We start from the raw sequence: 21,197 nt of genomic DNA, 5'->3' as shown, positions 1-21,197 counted from the left end.
TTGCCAGGGTTTAAATTCCATTTTCTTTATTTATCAGGTTCAAGTTGTGACATTGGATAAAAGTTGACAGAAGTATTGTTGTGCTTCTATCGGAATCAATTTTTTTTTAAGAGTTTAGTGGATATGATTTGTAAATGACTTGTATATCGAAAACAAAAGTAGAAAATGTTGAATTCTTGATGATCTCTTGATTATAAAACAAGCATAATACATAATGAAAACATTTTATTTAATATGAAATGACAATATTATCCTTGCTTCTCCACGCAACTCGACCTCAGTCACATAAAGTTCTAGGGGTGGCAACGAGTTGACTCGTTATGAGTTGGGTTCAGTTTGAACACATTACCAGTTGGTTTATATGAGTCATGAGTGAGCTGACTTTAGAGGTTTGAGCTGAAATTTCAACTTGAAATAGTCACGAGCTTGATCGAGTTAGCTTGTGAGCTGAGGAGCTGATTTGTTGAGTCTGGTTGGATCAAAGAAAATAAATTCTACGAACCTTTTAGACTGAGCTGAACTAAGTTGAATCGAGCTGGATATTATAAAATGCACACAGATTGATACCTAGCCGAGCTAATTTGTGAGCTGGCGAGCAAACTAGATCTTAGTTTGAACTCATTAATTCTGGACCGAGTTAGTGACGAGCTAGCTCGTTAACAGTTTGGTCCAGTAACAAATGAGTCACGACCGAGGCACGAGCTACGAGTTTTTTTACCTCCCCTAAACTCACATTAAACAAAACCATTCTGCTTTTTTTATTTATTTCCATCGGGAAATTTGAAAAGTGATTTCATTCCTAGGGCCCAAATCAAAAGCCCAACCAGAGCCATAGCAGTTTTCAAGAGCGGCCCAATATTACGTCGGATGCAATAAGCACCGTCGATCTCCTAATAGATTTTCCATACAATTATAGAACTGTAAGTGGGCCCAAGTTTGTCAATGGAGAAATCGTTCGGGCTCATAAGACTCGGCACATATTCATCTGCAGAGAATATGATGTAGCTAATCAGAAGACCTAACTGCGGCATCGACAAGTAGCTTCGCCGTCTCTGTCAAAATTCAAAAACCCTAACTAGAAGGGTTTCCGACAAACACCGCTCCATCGATCACTCACAGCCATGGTATAATCTCTCTCTCTCTCTCTTTCTATCTTTGTCTCCATTTGTGAAGCTTGATTGTTTGGCATCTATGTCGTTAAATTTTGTTAGGCGCAAGGGGATTACATTCAACTTCACGAGAAGCGCTATGGAAAGCGCCTTGACCATGACGAGCGCCAACGCAAGAGGAAGGCCCGTGAGGTCAAAAAGCGAAGCCGCGTTGCACAGCAGGTTAGACTTTGATTTGTTTTTGACAACTCAAATTTCACCTTCTCTTTTGTTCTGGTTAAGGATGAGACAGGAGTTCCAGTACAGTTGCCTAGAGCAATTAGTTCACTTTTTGAGAAAAAAGAGTAGGGCTATGTTGAATTGCTAAGATCTGATTGAGCTTGTTGGAGACTTGAAGCAGTGCTTGTGTCTGATCTTAGGTTGTTAATTTACAAGAAAAATCACTGTTGATCAATAAATCAAACAACAAAACAGTGAAAGGGAATAATGCCTGCTTTTAAGATGTAATTTTCTCTCAAGACCCTTGGTAAACCAGTCTGATTGTAGCAGATATTTTGTTGCGCCAATTATGAAATTGGTAGGAATGAAGGACTAGGTCTAATTCCTACATCAAAATTAAGTGCAAAATAGAAGTTGTAAAGTGTCAATCCGACTTTGATTTTATTTTTGGTGAAAAATTGTTCTTATTTTTTGTTAAAAATTATTTGGAATGGCTCTAATTCTCAACTTGATCTTTTGTCCTAAGCTTGTGCAATTGGAAATGTTATTTTCTTTTCTATAGGCAATTGGTCTCAAAGGAAAGATGATTGCAAAGCAAAACTACAAAGATAAGGTCCAAATGAAGAGAACGTAAGATTCTTTGCTTTACTCTACTTTTTTTATTCGTATCATATCCTTGCTATTTTTGGAAGCTTTTCGAGTTTATACTTGCATTGCCTAGGATGTTTTATGCGAGTGCTTATGAACTCTCTTTGATTCCTTAAATACAGGATTGCTATGCATGAAGAATCGTCTACAAGGCGTAAAGTTGATGACAACGTTCAAGATGGAGCAATGCCAGCATATTTGCTAGATCGTGACCCCACAACCCGTGCAAAAGTAAATGTTTTGTTGTGCTTTGTGCTGTAACTTATATTTGTTTCTTATTTATTAAGTATCTATGTTTATCAGACGAGTGAGCTCATACTCCAATTATATGTGTAGGTTCTCAGCAATACAATTAAGCAAAAGAGGAAGGAAAAGGCTGGGAAGTGGGATGTGCCTCTTCCCAAAGTAAGTTTATTTTCATAGAAGTTTTCATTCGCACTACTGCAAATTTTAAGGTCATCATGGATAACCAAAGAAGAAACACCACTATATGGAAACAGAGATTTTGTATCTTGTTAACTCTCTTATTACTCTACCATGCATATATGTGCAATATGTTTCATTTCAGAGATGTTGATGCGTTTAGTTTTTGAAATTATTCTGTTAAATTAAGTTATTGAAATTATGATAGACCAGTAGTAATTCAGTTTTGATGGGTCTGGATTCTCGGTGGATAAAACTGTATTTGATCTGAACTAGTATTTTTTTATCAACTATCAATAACTAGAATTTTTTATCTGGACTTTCTTTTGTAGGTACGGCCAGTAGCCGAAGAAGAGATGTTTAAAGTTATCCGCACTGGGAAGAGAAAAAGTGAGTAGATATTGGTTTAACTATCACTATGGTTTTTATACAAGCTGGTACAAATAACTACCACAATGGTTTTAAATCAACAAGACAAATAAAAGAAAGGTTGCAAAAAAGAAATCTTGAAATTTAATATTTGCCCTAAAGATCACTTATTGGACTAGTCTGTACATTCACAGAACGATATCAAAGAAGATTTGAAACTAAGAGCATCTCCATCTCACTTGCAAAGGATTTGCAAATGCTGATGTGGCAATTGCAATTTTGCTAAAAAGTGCCATGACATTTGCAATTGCTTTTAAGTGTGAATAACAGGGATGCTAAAGATGAATTTGAAAGATACAAAAAAAATATATTAAAATATTCAATATATTTATCAATTGAAAATTTGAAATTATAATTGCTAAAATTGTTAATTTGGCAAAAAATTGCAATTGCAAGGATGGAGATGTTCTAATGGTCTAAGGCACTTAGCATTATTAACTTTGGTTGTCTTAATTTTTTTTAAATACAGCCAAGCAGTGGAAGCGAATGGTAACTAAAGTCTCTTTTGTGGGGCCCAGTTTCACCAGAAAACCACCGAAGTATGAGCGTTTCATCAGACCCACTGGTCTTAGGTTCACCAAGGCCCACGTGACCCATCCTGAACTGAAGTGCACTTTTAATCTCGACATAATTGGGGTAAAGAAAAACCCTAATGGCCAGATGTATACTTCTCTCGGTGTTATAACAAAGGGTACCATTATAGAGGTAAATAATAAAAAAAATGCTTCCTATGTCTGAAATGTTGCTGTTGTTTATTTCATTATATCTGTTTGTCTGTATATATAAACTTTTCATGCTAAACCCAATATTTTCAAATTAACACTCAACAGTTAAGGCCTACTTGAATACCAGTAGGGTTGGTTTTGTTCAATTAAAGCATATCATACTCAGAAATACAAGAGACCAATCCATGTTTTTATTGGAGAGAAGTGGGATGAATCACTGACTCTATTGCTGAAATCGTCAAGTTTTGTATGACAGTCTTTTAGACTTACCAAAATATTTAGATAAAGCACACGACTAAGCCAGATCTAGAGCTATAGATCTTTCATTACTGTACACCCGGAGAAAGAAACAAAAACAGTGTCCGAACACAGCAAGAAAAACCAGTAAAAGCACAAATACACTGGATAGACTATAGATAGAACAAAATGATGCTAGTACAATGAGCCAAATCTAGGTTGAAACATCTCCTGGTGTATATTTGGGTGTGGAGTAAAGAAGGTTAAATTGAGTTGAAAGTGGATTAAGTTAATCATGTTTGGTGGAGTAACTGTGAAGAGAGTAAAATTGAAAGATGAAAGTTACACTGACAGTGGGATCCACAGGCAGAGTATATTTTTAGTAAGCAGAGAGGTGGAGTAACTTACTACGGATTAGCTCAGATGTTGCTCCATCTTCCTCCTTATTTGACAGCTTAAAAGTTGGAGTAAGGTGTTTACTCCACAACCAAACATGCACCACATGCCTAACCAGACTATTATCTCTTAGTATGATGTGCTTTAGTTGCTGATATTATGAATTTCTACCGACACCTTGTAAGTAGCAACTGAAGCTTATATTTGAAGTCATAAAACTAGACACTTTTTTTTTTTTTACTTTTATCTTGCAGGTCAATGTAAGCGAGCTTGGTCTTGTTACTCCTGCAGGAAAAGTTGTTTGGGGTGAGTTTTTATTTATTTATTTTTTAGTTTCAACTTTTGCACATTGTGGGAGAGTTTCGAGGATATATGAAAGCTTTGTCCCTGTTAATGAGATCAATCTCACAACTTGACCCTTGGGGTTTTCTGATATTTTGCAGGGAAATATGCTCAAGTAACAAATAACCCAGAGAATGATGGATGCATAAATGGCGTGCTGCTTGTATGAGATCAGTTTTGTGAGGTGTAGTATGTTTTATTTTAGCTTTCAGCTTTATGTTAAGAGAGAAACAAGATAAAAATAGAAGAGAGAAGCACTTTTAGCATTTTTGGATCTTTTGGGGGGTTACAACTGTGCTGTGACTGTCCTAGGAATGCTTGTATTTGTGTATTATTCAAATGGCAATTTTTGGTGCATAAATTAGAGTAGGTGCCTTTTTACCAGAAATGCTAATCTATTTTTAAAGTTAAGAAGCCTACTTCAGCAGGAGAGAATATCAAAATCCTTCTTTTTATTGAAAGTGGGTTCCACCGGTGCAATAAATTAAATGACCTACATCTTTAGACCGTTCTGACAATCGAAGTGAGGACTAAACTCTTTATTCTTTGGTTAAGTCCTCGATAAAACATGAGCAAATAGTTTACTGTTTTAGACATTACAACTATGATTGTCAGAGATGTTTGAAATGGAATCTGGGTGTGTTTTAAGCCAAGAAAAAATATATGGTTAAGCAAGCTTAAAAAAATGGGCAAAAGGTTTTGAACTTTGTAAAGAAACAATTGTTTAACAAGCTTAAGACTTATCTAATAAGGTTCAAGGAGGGTGCGCCAAATGGTCTAAGTTGGTCTAGTGAGTCAAATCATCATCGATTGATTGGAAAAATCATGATTAGATTAACAAAAGTAAATCAGTTCGTCTGGTTTCTGACTGTTAACTTGTTGAGAACTTGTATCAAGTATTAATGTATTAATGAAATAGATTGAAAGTTCTAACGATTTTATTATAACGCATTTCAACTATGTTTCAAAGCACCCATCATTTAAAGTACTTATTCCTGCTAATGTGTTCAGACTTCAGTGATTCGAAATAGTTACTTGAATGTGTATTTTGACGTTTATTATCATTTTCTCGACTACAGAAATTTATTTTAATGACTTCATAGTCTCTGTGAAGATTTTCAAAAAAAGAAATTTATTTCAATACTTTAAAAAAGCTGGATGAAAATAAACAATGGTAATAATTTGCGGTATTTCAGCGCATTCAAAAAGCAACAACCACATGTTGTCGCAGCCACCAAATCTGAAGATTTTTATTTTTATTTTTTTATTGAGCTAAGTTGAGATCAAACCATTCATTTATTCGATTAATATTTACATAGAATCTTCAATCTGAATTTCAAAAGAAAACATTGTTATTCGTTATTGACCGAACAATAAATTTCAGAACTTAAATTCCCAGGAGGACGAATATCACAACAATTCAGTTTTGTTAAAGTAATTAGAGTAGCAGTTTTCACTTGCACAAGTAAGAAGTAACTTACAGAAAAAGAAAATAATAACAGAAAAAAATAAATTAGCCACAAGTTCATCAATTATTAATAGTAATAGTAGTTTATCACAAGTTTGATTAGCTAAAATCAAATTGGCTATTTTTTTTTTTCAGGTTTAAACTATGCCATCAACACATCAGCTAGGATAAAGCAACTAATACTAATACTAATTGAATTGAATTGAATTTAATCACTTGACAGAAAAAAGAAGATAATTATTTCCCAAAGAATTGAATTTCAGCAAATGAAAATCTTTTTAGAAGATGCTATATTTTCAATATTCAAATAATTGACATCAGCAACAAGCTGCCCAAAATCACCTGCAAATAAGACAAAAAAAAAAGTATGAATATCACAACAATTCCGTGATAATAAAGAAAAATAAAAATAAAAATAAAATAATGCTTGAGAAACATTTGACCTTCATAAATTGTCCTGACAACATCAAGATAATCAGGCACAAGCCTCTGGTAAATAATTCCATCAGGGTGAGCATCCAAAACTACCAACACTCCTAATATTTTATAAAAATCATTGATGAGATCAGATACATACCCAGTACTTAGCAAATCATGTTAAATATATGATTCGAGAGAGAGAGAACCTGGTGCAAGCCAAGCTTCTGTGACATTAGAAGGCAGTGGAGCCAGCCACAGGATATTTCGTAAGTTCATGGATTCATCATAAGCAACATTAGATCCTAAAAGAATTTGTATTAGATATTTGCATTATGGCCATTATCTTACTAATAAATTGTAAAAGAATTAATCCTTTTTCTGAGATTTTTTTATCCAAGATCAACGATTTGACAACAAGATATCAAATCAATGACTCCAATCTCAGTCCTCAGAACTGAGGTGTACCATTACTTTTCAATTGAAACTAAACAGAGTTTCAGTTGCATTTTAATGGAGAAAATCAGGACTGGTACCAGCACAAACACACCAATGTTGTAACAGCTTTGTTAATTAAATAAGTACTGTGCTGTGTACCTGAATTCAGGTATCAATCACATTACAATTAAAAAATTTAACCAAATAAAACTTGACACAGAGATAAATTAAGACATTCTACCTGACTGGCAATACCCCAAAGGGTAAGGAAAATCCTCTTTATCATATGCTGGATATTCCCTTGCATGAAATCTCCCACCAACAGAAGGTGCAAAAAAAAAATTAAATAACTAAATCAAACAGAAAAAATGAGCACAAATAATTTGAAATAAATTCCCTTTGGTTAATCTCTCTCAACATTAAACCTAACACAAGATATCACAAGGTTGTTTCTGTACCAGATATTACAACATGTTATTGGGTTAGATTCCATACTGCAGCATTTTCCTGGTACTAATAGTATGTGTTGCTATCAACTATATTTATTTCGTCATATTAAATGGAGAAATGAAACCTATACACTTACAAAATACCCAGCCTTCCGGTTTCTGTTGCAACAAATATATGCCCATGAAAGAGGTCATAACGGTTGAGAGAAATGTTCAATCCAATAGTGGGCCCACGTGTTATAATCAGTTCAAACAAGGATGCGAAGAATGAATTAATCTCCTGTTCACAATTTCATATATTACAGTAGCACAAGCACACAAAAAAAGAAGATGATTATTTATTTTATGTAGTGACAATTTGACATTATAATAGTACCTCACTAGCAAAGCGCCATCCATATGGAGTTCTTGTAAGCTGGCATTTATCCTCATTTATATTATCTACATCTGGTACCTAACAAGCTATGGTAATTTAGACCAAGCGAGATAAAAAAAGAAGACGAAGATATAAACCTCATTTGAATTTGGTACAGAATACTGAAAAGATAAGCCTGACAAGTTTAATTCAGTTCTGGTATGAAATAGCCTGTTTCAGCCTATGTTGGATTCCTACTGATTCTATTTCTTTCTCATCCTGAGTTAATTTTTCAGTATTTCAACAAATTGCATTTGTAGATTATACACACTGCAAAAAAAAGAAAAAAAAGAAAAAAAAAAGGGGTACCAGTCCAGTGTTGTAGCAATATATGTAGCAACACTAAGCATGACAAGGTTGAAACCAGGATTGAAAACACTAATTTCATGCTGAGTGTTGCATTGACCAATATTTTGAAATAAAAAAGAAAGAAAAAAAAAATAAAAATAACACTGACAGGTAGAACAGTTGGATCCAAAGCTCGCTGGATAGCTGCCGGGTCGCCGCCTGAATCCACCGCCAGCCTGGCAAGCTCCAAAACGGGTTCTGGCGGCCACCACACCATCTCATTTCTCCCCTCCTCCTCATCTCCTCCCCTTTTCAAATCTTCTTGAATCACCCTCCTAGAATAAGAAGACTTTTCAGGCGTGAAGGGGACGAGAAATTTAAGACAAGAGGAGAGCTGTTGGACTTCGTCGGAAGGGATGTTAGGCTTGCGATCGGAGGGAGTGGCGAGGAAGGAGAGGAGATCGGAGGCGAAGGATTGGGAAGAGGAAGGAGAGGAACTAAAAAGGGAAGAGAAGGTGTTGGGTTTGGATTTGGTTTTGGAGAGAGAGAAGGGGAGGTGGTGAGAAGAGGTGGACAGGGAGAAGGAGAGCGTAAAAGAAACAGCGAACGCCAGTCTGAGAGGAACAGAGGATCCCAGTGGCTTCATTGGTCCCCGGGATCCGACCTCCTTTCTCTCTCCGACTCTCCCTAGAGGCTTGGAGGAGAGAGTAGTCCCCGCCTCACTGCTTTCTAATTCTAATGCAACACCGTTGACTGGTAAGGATTTTTACAGAGCTATTTCAGCTTCATGCAGCGCACGTACTCAGAAATTAAAACGTAGTTGCTCATCATTTTTCCGCTGCATTAGGCCGAAATTACTCTGTTAAAATCGTTACCCCACCGTTGACATCGATATAGGCCTCCCTGGACCAGTATGCTTTATGGGCTAAGAATCATAACAGGCCGGACCAGTCAATCAGGTATCGTGACAACCAACCAACCAACCCCCCCCCCCACACCCCACACACACACACACACACACACACAAACCTTAATATACATGTTATGGACCAACTTGTGTTATAAATTTATATATCTATTTATAAATTTTAAATTGTCAATATGAACTATTAAATACGATTGTTATAAGAAAATGTACTTTGAAATAAAATTTTATATATATTTTTTTTAAAAATTCTATATTTTAGATAGATAGAAAATCTCTTAGATTTAAAACTTGATTTTCTACCTATCTAATAAAATAATTAAAATTAAAAAAAATGTAAAATTTGATATCACAGGTCTGATCTACTGTATTTTTATATGAATATCATATTTAACAGTTCTGATCTACTGCATTAACTTTAAAGATAGAAATGTGATTCAATATCACAGGTTGATTCGTAATATGCATATTAACATAGTCTTACTCATGAATTATTAATTCCTACAAAATCATGGATTACTAGATCCCAAACATGCATATGTTTTTTTTTCTCTTTTTTGAGAGAGAAAGCCCCTATATAGGCACAATCATGTATATATATGTTGTTTGCTTCACTATCATGTCACATAAGGTCAGCTATAATTTTCAAAATATTGAATGATCAAAAGTTTTAACATAGATTGAACAATGTCTGATCTCTTCTACTCACATGCATTCACAATCTATATAAACTCAAAAGAGAATTTTTTGAGTTAATAAATCTTGATCATCTGATCTGTTTTAAAATTTGTACGGACTAGATCCGTACTAATATTCAATACTTCTTTATGTTATAGGTAGGGACTAGATTGACCATGTTTAAAATCAGACAATTCATATTCATTAACTCAAAAGATTTTTTTTTTACGGGGTTAATTATCATATAATGATTAAATTTGCATGTTATAAATGGCATCTATTTTAGTAATAATTTAACTAAATCAATTTTTTTAGTAGTTATCAAAGTGATCTAATATTGGAGTAATACTGAGGCAATGTTTTAGAAATTATCATGATTTAACAATATGTGCCTGTCCTTTAATTTATTAATATAATGGTATCCTCCTATTCTTAGAAATATGTCTCCGTAATTAGATTTTTATTGTAAGCCTTCTTTAATTAACTTTTTATATAAGTTTTTATTAATTATTAATGCAACTACTACTATGAGGTAATTCCCCTGTCCTCACATAAAATGAAAACAGTTGAAAAATAGTGTTCTTAAAATGAGAGCAAAGCAATGATTATTTTCTTTTTAAACCATTTATATGCATAAATGGAATAATTATCTTTCCTTTAATTAGCATGCCTTTTATATCATTTTAAAATCACACCTTTATTATTGGTTTCTCCTTTCAGGCATTTTCAATTTCACTAATATATATATATATATATCACATAATTAATTAACTAGTTGTCTTAAGTTTTAGCAAAACATAACTCAATTAATAAGTTATGTCTCCGCAACCAAACAATGACGATGAAGCGCGACGTGCAGCGGAAATTCTACTAGAGATTTTTAATTGTCGTTGCCCTTTACATACCGTGTGTGTAAAGGACAGCGATGGAAAGAAAAAGGAGGAGACGTGCATGGTTATTGTTACCCTCTCTACACCCCGTTTTGAGGATGAGCAAAACTGCCAAAAATATACACAGAGTTCCCCTCCGTTCCCCTCTGCTCCCTCCTGTTCCCTCTCAAAATTACCGGATAAGGAGAACGTAACTGACGTCGATGATCAGGCGCCACAGTCCCGATATTGTTCCCCTCCTCTCTCTTTCCATCCCTTTAATGAGGGTGTTGTGGATCACACCCGGAAGGGTAAAGGTAAAGGTAAAGGTAAAGGTAAAAGTAAGGTGCACCAATGCAAGTACGAGCATTGTCGAAAAATATTTCCTTCGGGACAAGCACTTGGAGGTCACATGAGGGAGCATTACACAGGACCATCCATTAAAATAAAACGCAAGGTCGTTTCAAACAATGGTTTGCAACCTGAGGTCAAGCCCAAGGTCATTATGGACATTGATATAAACTTGCCACTTACATATTATGAGGTAGGAGAAGCGAGTACTTCAAAGCAGGAGAAGAAGGTCGAGAACTATAAAGAAGAGTTGGAAGAGGGGGAGATAAGAGATAGCCCTGTGGAGAACCACAAGCAGGATGAGTTGGAGGAGGGAGAGATAAGAGATAGCCCTCGTAGTAAGCATGAATAGCATGCATGCTCTAGATGGCAGTGTTGTAATTGAATAAGTTCTAGTTGAGAATAAATTATGACTAAGACTATGGTAAAATAGTAATTTGCATGTTATGAATCAACTTGTATCATAAATTTATGAGGGATCAAGTTACAACAATTTTTGAGTTACAACAAGTTACCACAACCATTTTTTACATTTTCAAAGTCTAAATTGTCGATTCAAACTGTTAGATGTGATCTCTACAATAAAATGTCCTTGGAGACCAAATTTTATATTTTTTGAATTTTTTTTTTTTACTATTTATTAAGATGAGTACAAAATTCAATGGTCTAAATTTGACTAGTTTTTGTACCCATCTTAATAAATAGTAAAAAAATTTCAAAAAATGTAAAATTTGGTCTCCAAGCACATTTTATTGTAGAGATCACATCTAACAGTTTGAATCGACAATTTAGACTTTGAAAATGTAAAAAATGGTTGTGGTAACTTGTTGTAACTCAAAAATTGTTGTAACTTGATTCCTCCTCTAAATTTATATATCTATTTTCAAATTTTAAATTGTCTATATCTAAGTACATTTTCAAATGAAGATTACATTTAACAGTTCTGATATACTGTACTAACTTTAAAGATAGAAATATGATTTAATATCATGAATTCACATTAGTGACTATTCTTCATCCATCCAAAAATAGCCTAAATTTTCTTTTATTTTCCTATTCATTTTTGGCCATATTTTATAAATCATAATAAATAGTAAAAAATTTTCAAAAATAGTAAAAATTAGTATTCTACAAGTTTATTATATAACCAATTTATTGAGCTATTTAAATTGAAGTTTCAAGGTTATACGATAAGTTTTTGAGGCCGTAACACGGGATGACCTTATGCTATCCATAGCACCCAAGCCTTACTCTAATATAATATATGTATATGTATATATATGTATAGAGAGTGGCTAATATGCATTCGGTTGCATATGGACCGAAGTGCTTACGGTCCAAATTTGATTTTTCAAAATCCAAACGGTCGATCTGAACCGTTCATCTTGTTCTCCATATTAATATGTGATTGGAGACCAAATTTTATATTTTTCTGAATTTGTTTACTATTTATTAAGTATTTTACAAAATTGTTGATCCAACGGTGGCTGCTGATTTTACTGTTTTGTTAAGTTACCGTTGGATCAACAATTTTGTAAAATACTTAATAAATAGTAAACAAATTCAGAAAAATATAAAATTTGGTCTCCAAGCACATATTAATATGGAGAACAAGATGAACGGTTCAGATCGACCGTTTGGATTTTGAAAAATCAAATTTGGACCGTAAGCACTTTGGTCCATATGCAACCGAATGCATATTAGCCACTCTCTCTATATATATATGATATATGTATATGTATATATGTATATATAATATATGTATATGTATATATTATATGTATATATAATATGGGATGGGCTACACTACTCCATGGAGTAAAATGAGTTGGTGCTCCATGCCACCATATTTTTATTTTGAAAATCCAAACGACCGATCCGAACCGTAAGATGTGATCTCCATATTGAAATGTGCTTGGAGACCAAATTTTACATTTTTTGAAATTTTTTTTACTATTTATTAATCATTTTTTAAAATTGCTGATCCGATGGTCCAGAAAATTTTACTGTTTTTTACTGTTCACAGCAAAATAGAAATTTTGAAAAATGCTTAATAAATAGTAAAAAAATTCCAAAAAATATAAAATTTGGTCTCCAAGCAAATTTCAATATGGAGATCACATCTAACAGTTCGGATCGGTCGTTTGGATTTTCAAAATGAAAATACGGCGTGGAGTACAAACATGTTTTACTCCATGGAGTAGCGTAGCCCATCCCTATATAATATAATTACATATAATTATATATAATTTAGGTTTTTGTACAATTATATAATATAATTATACAAAAAGATAAATTACTCTACATGCAAACTAAAAAATTCTACAATTAATAATTACACTACAAAACCTAAATTATACTAAACAAAGTACCGATCGTTGTATGTCTACCGTTGAACGAAAACTTAAACTGAATTTTTGAAGCACTAAACGACGTTTTTTTTGAAATTCTGATGCTTTGGATGCCTGGGGGGGGATGGGCAAAATTCGGATTCGTCTCTTCCCCCCCTTTCCAAGAAGTAGTCATACGCGCAAATCCAACTTTCGTAGTCAAAGTTATGGATGTTTAAAGTTTTTTCAAAAGTTGAAATTTGGAAATTCATAACTAATTGTAGAAAAATCCAAATAAATTGAAATTTGCGTCAATTCTGTGTATTTTTAAATGATCTACATGCTGGTGTAATCACTTTTCAGTTTGGTCCCTGTATCAGTCCAGAAATAAAGAGAAGAATATCAAAGCTCCAAGATATCATTTCATCAAAATATTTGAAATATCAATAAGCTGCCAAAGCTTGAAAATTTTTTAATCACTGCCATGTCCTTAATTAGTGTTATCTTTGGACTTGTGATATCCAACTGACAAATAAAATCAAAGTTATAAACAGTTCCGACATCTCACTCATAAATATATCAAATGTCTTATTTTTTGGCATACACCCCAAACAGGAAAACTAAAACTTCACAAAATTATTTGAATTAAAATATTAAGATCTCAAAAATAAAAATAAAAACTAAATTATGAATAATTAGACAGTTGCCATTGTAACTAGGGTTTCATACATGTTTTTCCAATCTATGTGAAGTCGAACCAATAAACATTAAATATGAACAATTTGATTCCGTGTCTAATGAAAATTAAGTTGGCTTCGATATTACACAAAACTAGATGGTGCAAAATCACTTGGAAAAAGACTCATATTTGACCATAGAAATTTTGATTGACGTGAAAATATGTTTGTGCCACCATCCTTTAACCTCCCGACACGAGAGCGTGTGAATTAGCGATACAATATGAATAACAACTTGCAGTGGACCTTCACAGAGGTAAATTTCTAAACACACTGATTACTGATACATGCGGAGATCTCTTTCATAAAAGCATCCTTTGATGTTCTCCGAAAGTACTAAATGGGTACTTTTGAACTTTAATTCCTCTTTGATATCAGAAATGATGTCAAAGCAAACTTTCTTAATAGGCTAATACACCAAAACCCACCATATTTTCAAGGTCTACAACTTGTAATATAACAGGTTCTTTCTGAGATTTTACAAAGGCTAATGGAAAATATTGGAATTACACAAAATAATATGTTTTAGTTCCTATACCTTTAAAAGATCCAATCATTGTTCATGCTGCCATGTATTTCTCTCAATGCTCTTGCCTCTTGATGTTAAAAAAAATATATTTCCTCTTAATTTTCACTACACAGATCATCAAAACAAAACAACTTTTAGGCATATTAGTTACTGCTATTTTGTTAAATAAATTTATAAGTTTATCAAATACCTCATAAATACCAATTGCTTGACAACAAAAAGTAAAGGAATTAAAATCAATGGGGCTGTTCGGCACTGCCTCCTTAGAAATGAAGGATTAAAAATTTAATCTTATCTAAGGAGTGATTGTTCGTTTGAACAACAAGCTTAAGAATGGAGGCTTAATATATATAAAAATATATTGTAATATGTAAAGACTTTAATACCCTTGTACTTTTTTTTTCCTTTAATGTGCTAAACTAAAGTTGAATTTTTTTTGTTTGATCCGAAGGGTGCTGACTGATGCTGGTTTGTTTCAGACTGCATTAAATTTATCTTAGCATTTTGTTGCCAAGTTTCGCAAGTCAATTGTTTTGTTGTACACATGTTTTATTCATAGCACAAAACCATTATTTTAGATTTTACACACACATAACCTGAATCAATTAATCAAAATAACATATATACCAATGAATCATGCTTTTACACACAGCGGCCATCAATTCAGCTTACTAGTGCAAAAAAAATCACAAAAAAAAGTTAAACTCGTACCAGTAGGCACCGGTACCAGTGTCAAAATAGACCCAAATATGGTTAAGTACTTACCAATGCAAGATAAATTACAAAAATAATTAATTATATGCATAAAATTCTGAGAACAAGACAGCTGAGAAAATTTAGAAAACTGAGAACACTGAAACTCTTAGAACAAAGAAAAAAGCTGAGAACAAGAAAGCTAGAGAAAACTCTTGAGAACATTTCTGGATGAAACAAAACAACATTTAGAAAATTTAATAGATGTATAAACTGAAGGAGCAAACAAAATTAAGGCGCCTCATCTCATCTCTTATAACTCTTTTTAACTCTTATCAGGTATTAAAGACGCCAACAGGTCGAATCATTTGTCTGATGCAATATTTTAGAAATCAAAGAACAAAAAGAGGTTATGAGAGAATTTTAACCAAAATGAGGTGACAAAATCCTACTAAATTGAATCTCGATCGGTAGAGCGTTTTGATGTGAACACTATTATGACATCGAATCCACGAGTTTGTCGCCGGTGAACTCGTGACAGAGGTCAGGAGAAAATGAGATTTTAGCTTCGCTTGCCTAGGGAAGCGCTCAAGTAGACTTGGGGAGAAAGAGTAGAAAATATTAAAATAAGAAAACGAAACTTAAGCTGGGGATAATAAAGTAAAAAGAAATAGCCTTTTCGGCTCTAAGGAGGTCAGTGCGCTAAGGAAGCGAAATGCTCAGCTTAAAATTCGGTTCTAAGGAGGGTTAAGGAGGAGGCTTTAAGCCCGTCTAAGGCATAGGTGTTCGGCCCGATTAAGATGTTAAGGAGCCTTAAGAAAGGTAAAGTTGGGGTGCCGAACAGGTACAATGGTCTTATAAAACTTGACACTAATACAGTTCAAAAAAAGCAGAACAGAGATAATTCACCTGGAATGTTAAGTTTATAGATGATTAAAAATTAATCCTCTTCTAAATTAATTGCATCCTTGAACTTTCCATACAAGATCTTCTTGAGCTTAGTCATTTGTGCGAGAATAGATTCCTTCTCTTCCTCCAGCCTCTCTAACTTTTTGTCTACCTCTTCCTTCATGGTCTCTAGCCGACTTTCAACTTCATCTTTCGGCATGTGCGTAAAGATCTCGCCAACTTGAAATCTGACAACATCCTCATCTAATAATATCAGTTCCTTACCAAGCATCCTCTAGGCTTTCATTTGCTTCCTGAAATTAGACAAAAAGGAAGAAAATCCTCTCAGGCTCTTTCAAACCCATCAAAATAAAAATATATTTTGTTCAATTTTTGTACCTCAAATTGTAAAATTTAGAAAATTAAAAGATAGCCACTTCAAAACTCAATATTCTAACTGCGGCTGCATTACACAGTCTTAAACTAGTAAATTAAAAGACACATTACATAGCTGCCACTAGAACCTGTCTCTATTAGTAAACCCTATAACTGAAAGTATTCAAACACCTAATTAAATATAGTAGTAAACTGTCAAATTTGTTATACAATCCTAACCAATTAAATATAGTACAAAAGGCCAGTAACACCGTCATATTTTCACATATGCAACATTTTTTTTCTTGCTGAAATTGCACATGTAATAGTTATAAAACAACATCATATTATCTTGATTATGACTGATTTGGAAAATAAAAGTAATTAGAACTCTAGTACCTAATGTTTGGATTGCTATCAAGTCTGATCTCAGTCTCCTTGAAATTCAATAGTTGCATTAACATCATTAAGATAAAATACACTGAAAGAAGCCTACCTCCCATAATTCATTCCATAAATTAATTGCATACCTCCTTAACTAAGATTACGTTGAGAAAAATTTCACTATAACAAAAACAAAAAATAGGGGCGAAAACTACAAATCATCAAATCAAAGTCAGATTTACCTTAGAGAGCTTGATCTCCTCCTCAAGCTCGTGAAATTGATTGTTCAATCGACCAAATTTGTTTATATTTTGCTGATCTTATAAAACCAATAATGATCGGATAATTAAGATATATGAACTTCTAAGATACAAATATTAATTAAAAAATTAAATATAAATATGATATCTTTAATTAAGATTTATAATACAACATCATTAGGTGTATCGTTAATTAATTGCCCTAGTATTAGCTGTATTGTTCGATCAAATTCAATAAATCTCGATTATGATTTATGAATGATACTGACAGGTTATAGCCCAAGTAGGAATGAATAATAATGACAATACACATAGGTCCAAGTAGAATTGAAAATAGAGATGAGAAATTTATTGACACAAATTTCTTTGTAACCACGGTGGCCCAAAATGCATTGACCCAAAACTCTTAATTTGAATTGCATTGAAGATAGGAAAAGAGACAACTAAGGGCATGTCCGGTACAAACAACATCTTTTGTCCCACATTTCTAAACTAGAACAAAAGCATTGCTCAGGAGCTTATAAAAGCAACACTGAGGCTCATACAAGAAATGCAGTAAGTCACTAGACTGAATTCAGATAATGGGTGTGGATTCATGGGTTTTAATATAAAATTGTTCGGATCTAAATCCGTATTTTTATGTTAATAATAAATAAAATATTTTTAAGTGGATTGTGGTTTTGGTTAATAATCAAATCAAATCGGATCTGCATATTAGATCTGGGTTTTGGATGGTCCGGATGGTTCGGATATCTGTTCTGTTTAGAACTTTGTATCCGAATCTGAATCTAGATTTTTATGGATATCTAAAAATTATCCGAATCCGTATCTGGATTCATCTTTTATGGATATCTAAAAATTATCTGAATTCGGATTATATGCGGATATCTGCCGGTTTAATCCGAATTCGAATTATATCCGAATTCGAATTATATGTGGATATCTGCCGGATAATCCGGCTCCTTTTTCACCCCTGTAACAAACCCCGTATGATCTTAATCACACAATCTAAATCTACCAGAAATTATCATGTTTGTTTTTTACCATAGAGATGTTAACCCCTACGAATCTGTATTCTCTGCATCAACTCAAATTTTGAGGTAATTTTATCTCGGCCATCTGATCACGGTTCGGGCCAATCCGGCCCAAAATGGAATGCAAAGGCCCCTTTAATATTTGTGCCAATATGGATCGCACGGTCCGGATTCATTCTGAATTAACTCAAAGTTTGAGTTAATGAAGAGGATACGATTCAACCCGGTACCTCTACGACCTGTGCTTCTCGATTTTAGTCTAACTTCTCAGTTGGAGTTGCTAGTTGCAAAGGAAAAGAAAATTCTGAATAAATTGAAAGAAGATGCAGCAGGTAACACACCCGACTAAACTCCAGAAAGTCAAAACCCTAAGAATTTTTCTGATTTCTCGCGCTTCTATGCTGATGAAATTGTTAATTTTTTCTTCGCCATGAAAGGGAGAGGGGGCGGAGGCGCAGGTCACCTGGGAAGATCAGAAAAATATAAACAAATTCGGGCGATTGAACAATCGATTTCACGAGCTCGAAGAGGAGATCAACCTCGCTAAGGTAAATCTGGCTCTGATTCGTTCAATTTTAGCTTTCGTCCCTTTTTTTTTGTTTTTTTGTTTGTTTGTTTAATTATAGTGGGGATTTTCTCAATTAGTTTTAGGAATGAATTTAAGGGAGTAGGCCTCTTCCAGTGTATTACTATCTTTTTATCTCCCAAAGTTGCCGATTTGAGATACAAAAATTGAGGAGGATATATTGTATTAGCTTTCAAATGGTACATTGGATAGATGAGAATGCTATTGCACTTTTAGTTGTGCCCTTCCGACTCGCCTTGCATAAAGAAATATGAAATAGCACTTATCTCATATTCACTTAGAAAAACATGTGAACATCATCTCTTATTCCTCAACTAAATAACATGAAGCTTCTAGCAGAGGAATTTGGGGCTCTATTATTCTTTTCTTTTGTAGAAAATACGAGAGAAAGGGCATGAATGATATAGTCAGTTTCATATGAGCAGACTTCAGACATGATGTCTTCATGTTTGAAAGTGCTAAACTGTATGGATAATGTTTCTTCTTCCCGGGATTTTCTTTTTATTTTGAGGGGTTTGAAAGAGCCTGAAAGGAACTTCTTCCTTTTTGTCTAATTTCAGGAAGCAAATGAAAGCCTAGAGGATGCTGGTAATGAACTGATATTGTCAGATGAGGATGTTGTGAGATTTCAAGTTGGCGAGATCTTTACGCACATGCCAAAAGACGAAGTTGAAAGTCGGCTAGAGAGCATGAAGGAAGAGACAAACAAAAAATTAGAGAGCTTGAAGGAAGAGAAGGAATTTATTCTTGCACAAATGACTGAGCTCAAGAAGATCTTGTATGGCAAGTTCAAGGACGCAATTAATTTAGAAGAGGATTAATTTTAATCATTTATAAACTTAATTTTTCCCTATGAATTAGTTCTGTTTTGCTGTTTATGAACTGTATTAGTGTCAAGTTTTATTAGACTATTGATTTGAAGTACTTTACTTTTTGTTGTCAAGCAATTGGTATTTATGAGGTCTTTCAGAAATTTATTGATTTGTTATAACAAAATAGCATTAACTAATTAGTCTAAAAATGTTTGTGTTTTGACATGTAGAGTGAAAAGGAAATAGAGAATAGTTTTTTTGTTTTTTTAGTTTTCCTTTAACATCTAGAGGCTTTTTTTATCAAAATATAATAGCTTTAGACAAATACATGACAACATGAGCAATGATTGGATCCTTTTCACATCCTCTCCAATACCTGATAAGGGAATCTTTTACAATTACTAGATCTGGACCGCTCTTTTTAACTTGGCACGAATCTCAAAGTTCAATAATACTGCCCCCCTATGGTGACCCGAATCTCAAACCGGTTGAGATTTAATCTCAAACCGTAAAGTGAGGGTAATCCTCTGCAATACCTGAGAGGACACGGGTTCGTGATTTTTGGTGTATTTAAAAAGTTTACTTGGGACATCTTTTCTGATATTGAAGAGGATGTAACTACAGTCATGTTTTCACCTCAAACCAAAATTTCTATCGCCAAATCCGAGTAATTTTTCAAGTGATTTTGTCTAACAGTTTCATGTTAGGAACTATTTGCCAACTTTTCTGACAACATTGATATACGGGAATTCTGTAGAGTAGTGTTGGCATGGCGAATATCAGAAGTTTAATTGGTGTTTTCCCTCAGGTAGGTTATAATCTGATACTTTGGAAAATAGCATCAAAATTGACAATTACTATTTGCTGGTGTTGAAATCCAATTGCATAGTAAACTCCTTTATAAATAAAATCTCTTAATAGAAAGCAAAATCTTGGTAACAAAAGGATTCAAGTGTACTAGGTCAATACTAAATACAAAGGTAATTTAGTTTCTGGCCAGATCTTATTATAACTTGGCGTTGCATATTTCTTTAAATGGGTTGAAGGGTCAGATCAAGGCGCATCTGTGCAAAATTGAAGCATGGAAAAAAAATGAACAAAACAAAAAGCCCACTAGGAACCGTAATTAAATTTGCACCCAATTCCAAGGTGGATCCAATATGAATTAAAACTATTCTAGTAAGGATAATTTTGACATACATCTAATTCTTATGTTACATATTTTTTATTCTTTAAATGACGAAAATTTAAATATTAAAATGTGTCCGTAATCATTTAGCTGGGACCTCTATCAAAGTCATTAAAGCTCAACTGTTAAAAACTGTAAATTATTTGATGAAAGACTCAATATCTTTTAAATTGATCCAAATTTGATACATAACAAATTTTGGATAGAATTAAGCTAAAATTATCTTGATCATTAAATCAAACATGATTGAGATCTAAGAAAACACATGAATATATTTGGAGTCGCACGGTCCCTAACTATACCATCAAAAAAAGGAAGGATAAAAAGGAGAGAAAGAAAACTGCAAGATAGAACAGTTTATTTTTGGTTGAGCTAGCAAACCCAATTTAGCTAGATGTTGTAATCCTTAACCTACTAAAACATAATTTGTTTTAGAGCAGAAAGCATTTGCATAGCATGCTATATTTTAGTAAAAATAATCAGATTTGTGCAAAGAACAAACAAAGGTGGGGAATTGTACCGGCAAATACCAGTGCATAGTGCACAGTTTTTCA

General features: G+C 33.6%; 3 protein-coding genes and 1 pseudogene across 4 annotated transcripts; 2 read left to right on the top strand and 2 right to left on the bottom strand.

Moving 5' to 3' along the window:
* The first annotated feature begins 989 nt into the window (after window positions 1-989).
* LOC144555425 (Ribosomal protein S8e family protein) lies at window positions 990-4,956 on the top strand. The gene is made up of 9 exons (XM_078303746.1): window positions 990-1,124; window positions 1,212-1,331; window positions 1,891-1,958; window positions 2,099-2,207; window positions 2,313-2,381; window positions 2,732-2,789; window positions 3,298-3,533; window positions 4,441-4,492; window positions 4,630-4,956. The coding sequence occupies exons 1-9, from the start codon at window positions 1,122-1,124 to the stop codon at window positions 4,695-4,697; spliced, it is 783 nt and encodes a 260-aa protein (XP_078159872.1). The 5' UTR covers window positions 990-1,121; the 3' UTR covers window positions 4,698-4,956.
* Window positions 4,957-6,193: 1,237 nt separating this feature from the next.
* LOC144556050 (T-box protein) lies at window positions 6,194-8,690 on the bottom strand. The gene is made up of 7 exons (XM_078304533.1): window positions 8,173-8,690; window positions 7,677-7,754; window positions 7,438-7,580; window positions 7,093-7,163; window positions 6,623-6,718; window positions 6,440-6,532; window positions 6,194-6,338 (listed from the first exon to the last, which is right to left on the bottom strand). The coding sequence occupies exons 1-7, from the start codon at window positions 8,647-8,649 to the stop codon at window positions 6,256-6,258; spliced, it is 1,041 nt and encodes a 346-aa protein (XP_078160659.1). The 5' UTR covers window positions 8,650-8,690; the 3' UTR covers window positions 6,194-6,255.
* A 7,278-nt stretch (window positions 8,691-15,968) lies between these two features.
* Window positions 15,969-17,619, bottom strand: LOC144555278 (putative prefoldin subunit 4 pseudogene; annotated as a pseudogene). The gene is made up of 3 exons (XR_013512011.1): window positions 17,568-17,619; window positions 17,005-17,081; window positions 15,969-16,317 (listed from the first exon to the last, which is right to left on the bottom strand). The product of XR_013512011.1 is annotated as a putative prefoldin subunit 4 pseudogene (transcript).
* Window positions 17,620-18,288: 669 nt separating this feature from the next.
* On the top strand, window positions 18,289-19,638 carry LOC144555908 (putative prefoldin subunit 4). The gene is made up of 3 exons (XM_078304345.1): window positions 18,289-18,388; window positions 18,494-18,604; window positions 19,203-19,638. Exons 1-3 carry the CDS (start codon window positions 18,380-18,382, stop codon window positions 19,461-19,463), a joined length of 381 nt encoding a protein of 126 aa, XP_078160471.1. The 5' UTR covers window positions 18,289-18,379; the 3' UTR covers window positions 19,464-19,638.
* The last annotated feature ends 1,559 nt before the right edge of the window (window positions 19,639-21,197 follow it).

Source organism: Carex rostrata, chromosome 6, assembly GCF_964058835.1.
Source record: "Carex rostrata chromosome 6, lpCarRost1.2, whole genome shotgun sequence".
Lineage (NCBI taxonomy): Eukaryota > Viridiplantae > Streptophyta > Magnoliopsida > Poales > Cyperaceae > Carex > Carex rostrata.
This window is presented reverse-complemented; position numbering and strand designations above follow the sequence as displayed.

What these genes read in the sequence shown, in the direction of transcription:
- LOC144555425 (XM_078303746.1), top strand. An exon ending in GGGATGTGCCTCTTCCCAAA is followed by an intron (nt 2,382 to 2,731) that starts GTAAGTTTATTT and finishes TTTCTTTTGTAG; the next exon opens with GTACGGCCAGTAGCCGAAGA. An exon ending in CAAAGGGTACCATTATAGAG is followed by an intron (nt 3,534 to 4,440) that starts GTAAATAATAAA and finishes TTTATCTTGCAG; the next exon opens with GTCAATGTAAGCGAGCTTGG.
- LOC144556050 (XM_078304533.1), bottom strand. Translation starts at nt 8,649, where the DNA reads ATGAAGCCACTGGGATCCTCTGTTCCTCTCAGACTGGCGTTCGCTGTT. An exon ending in TGGATCCAACTGTTCTACCT is followed by an intron (nt 7,755 to 8,172) that starts GTCAGTGTTATT and finishes ATAGCTTGTTAG; the next exon opens with GTACCAGATGTAGATAATAT. An exon ending in TTTGGGGTATTGCCAGTCAG is followed by an intron (nt 6,719 to 7,092) that starts GTAGAATGTCTT and finishes AAATTCTTTTAG; the next exon opens with GATCTAATGTTGCTTATGAT.
- LOC144555908 (XM_078304345.1), top strand. An exon ending in AGGAGATCAACCTCGCTAAG is followed by an intron (nt 18,605 to 19,202) that starts GTAAATCTGGCT and finishes GTCTAATTTCAG; the next exon opens with GAAGCAAATGAAAGCCTAGA.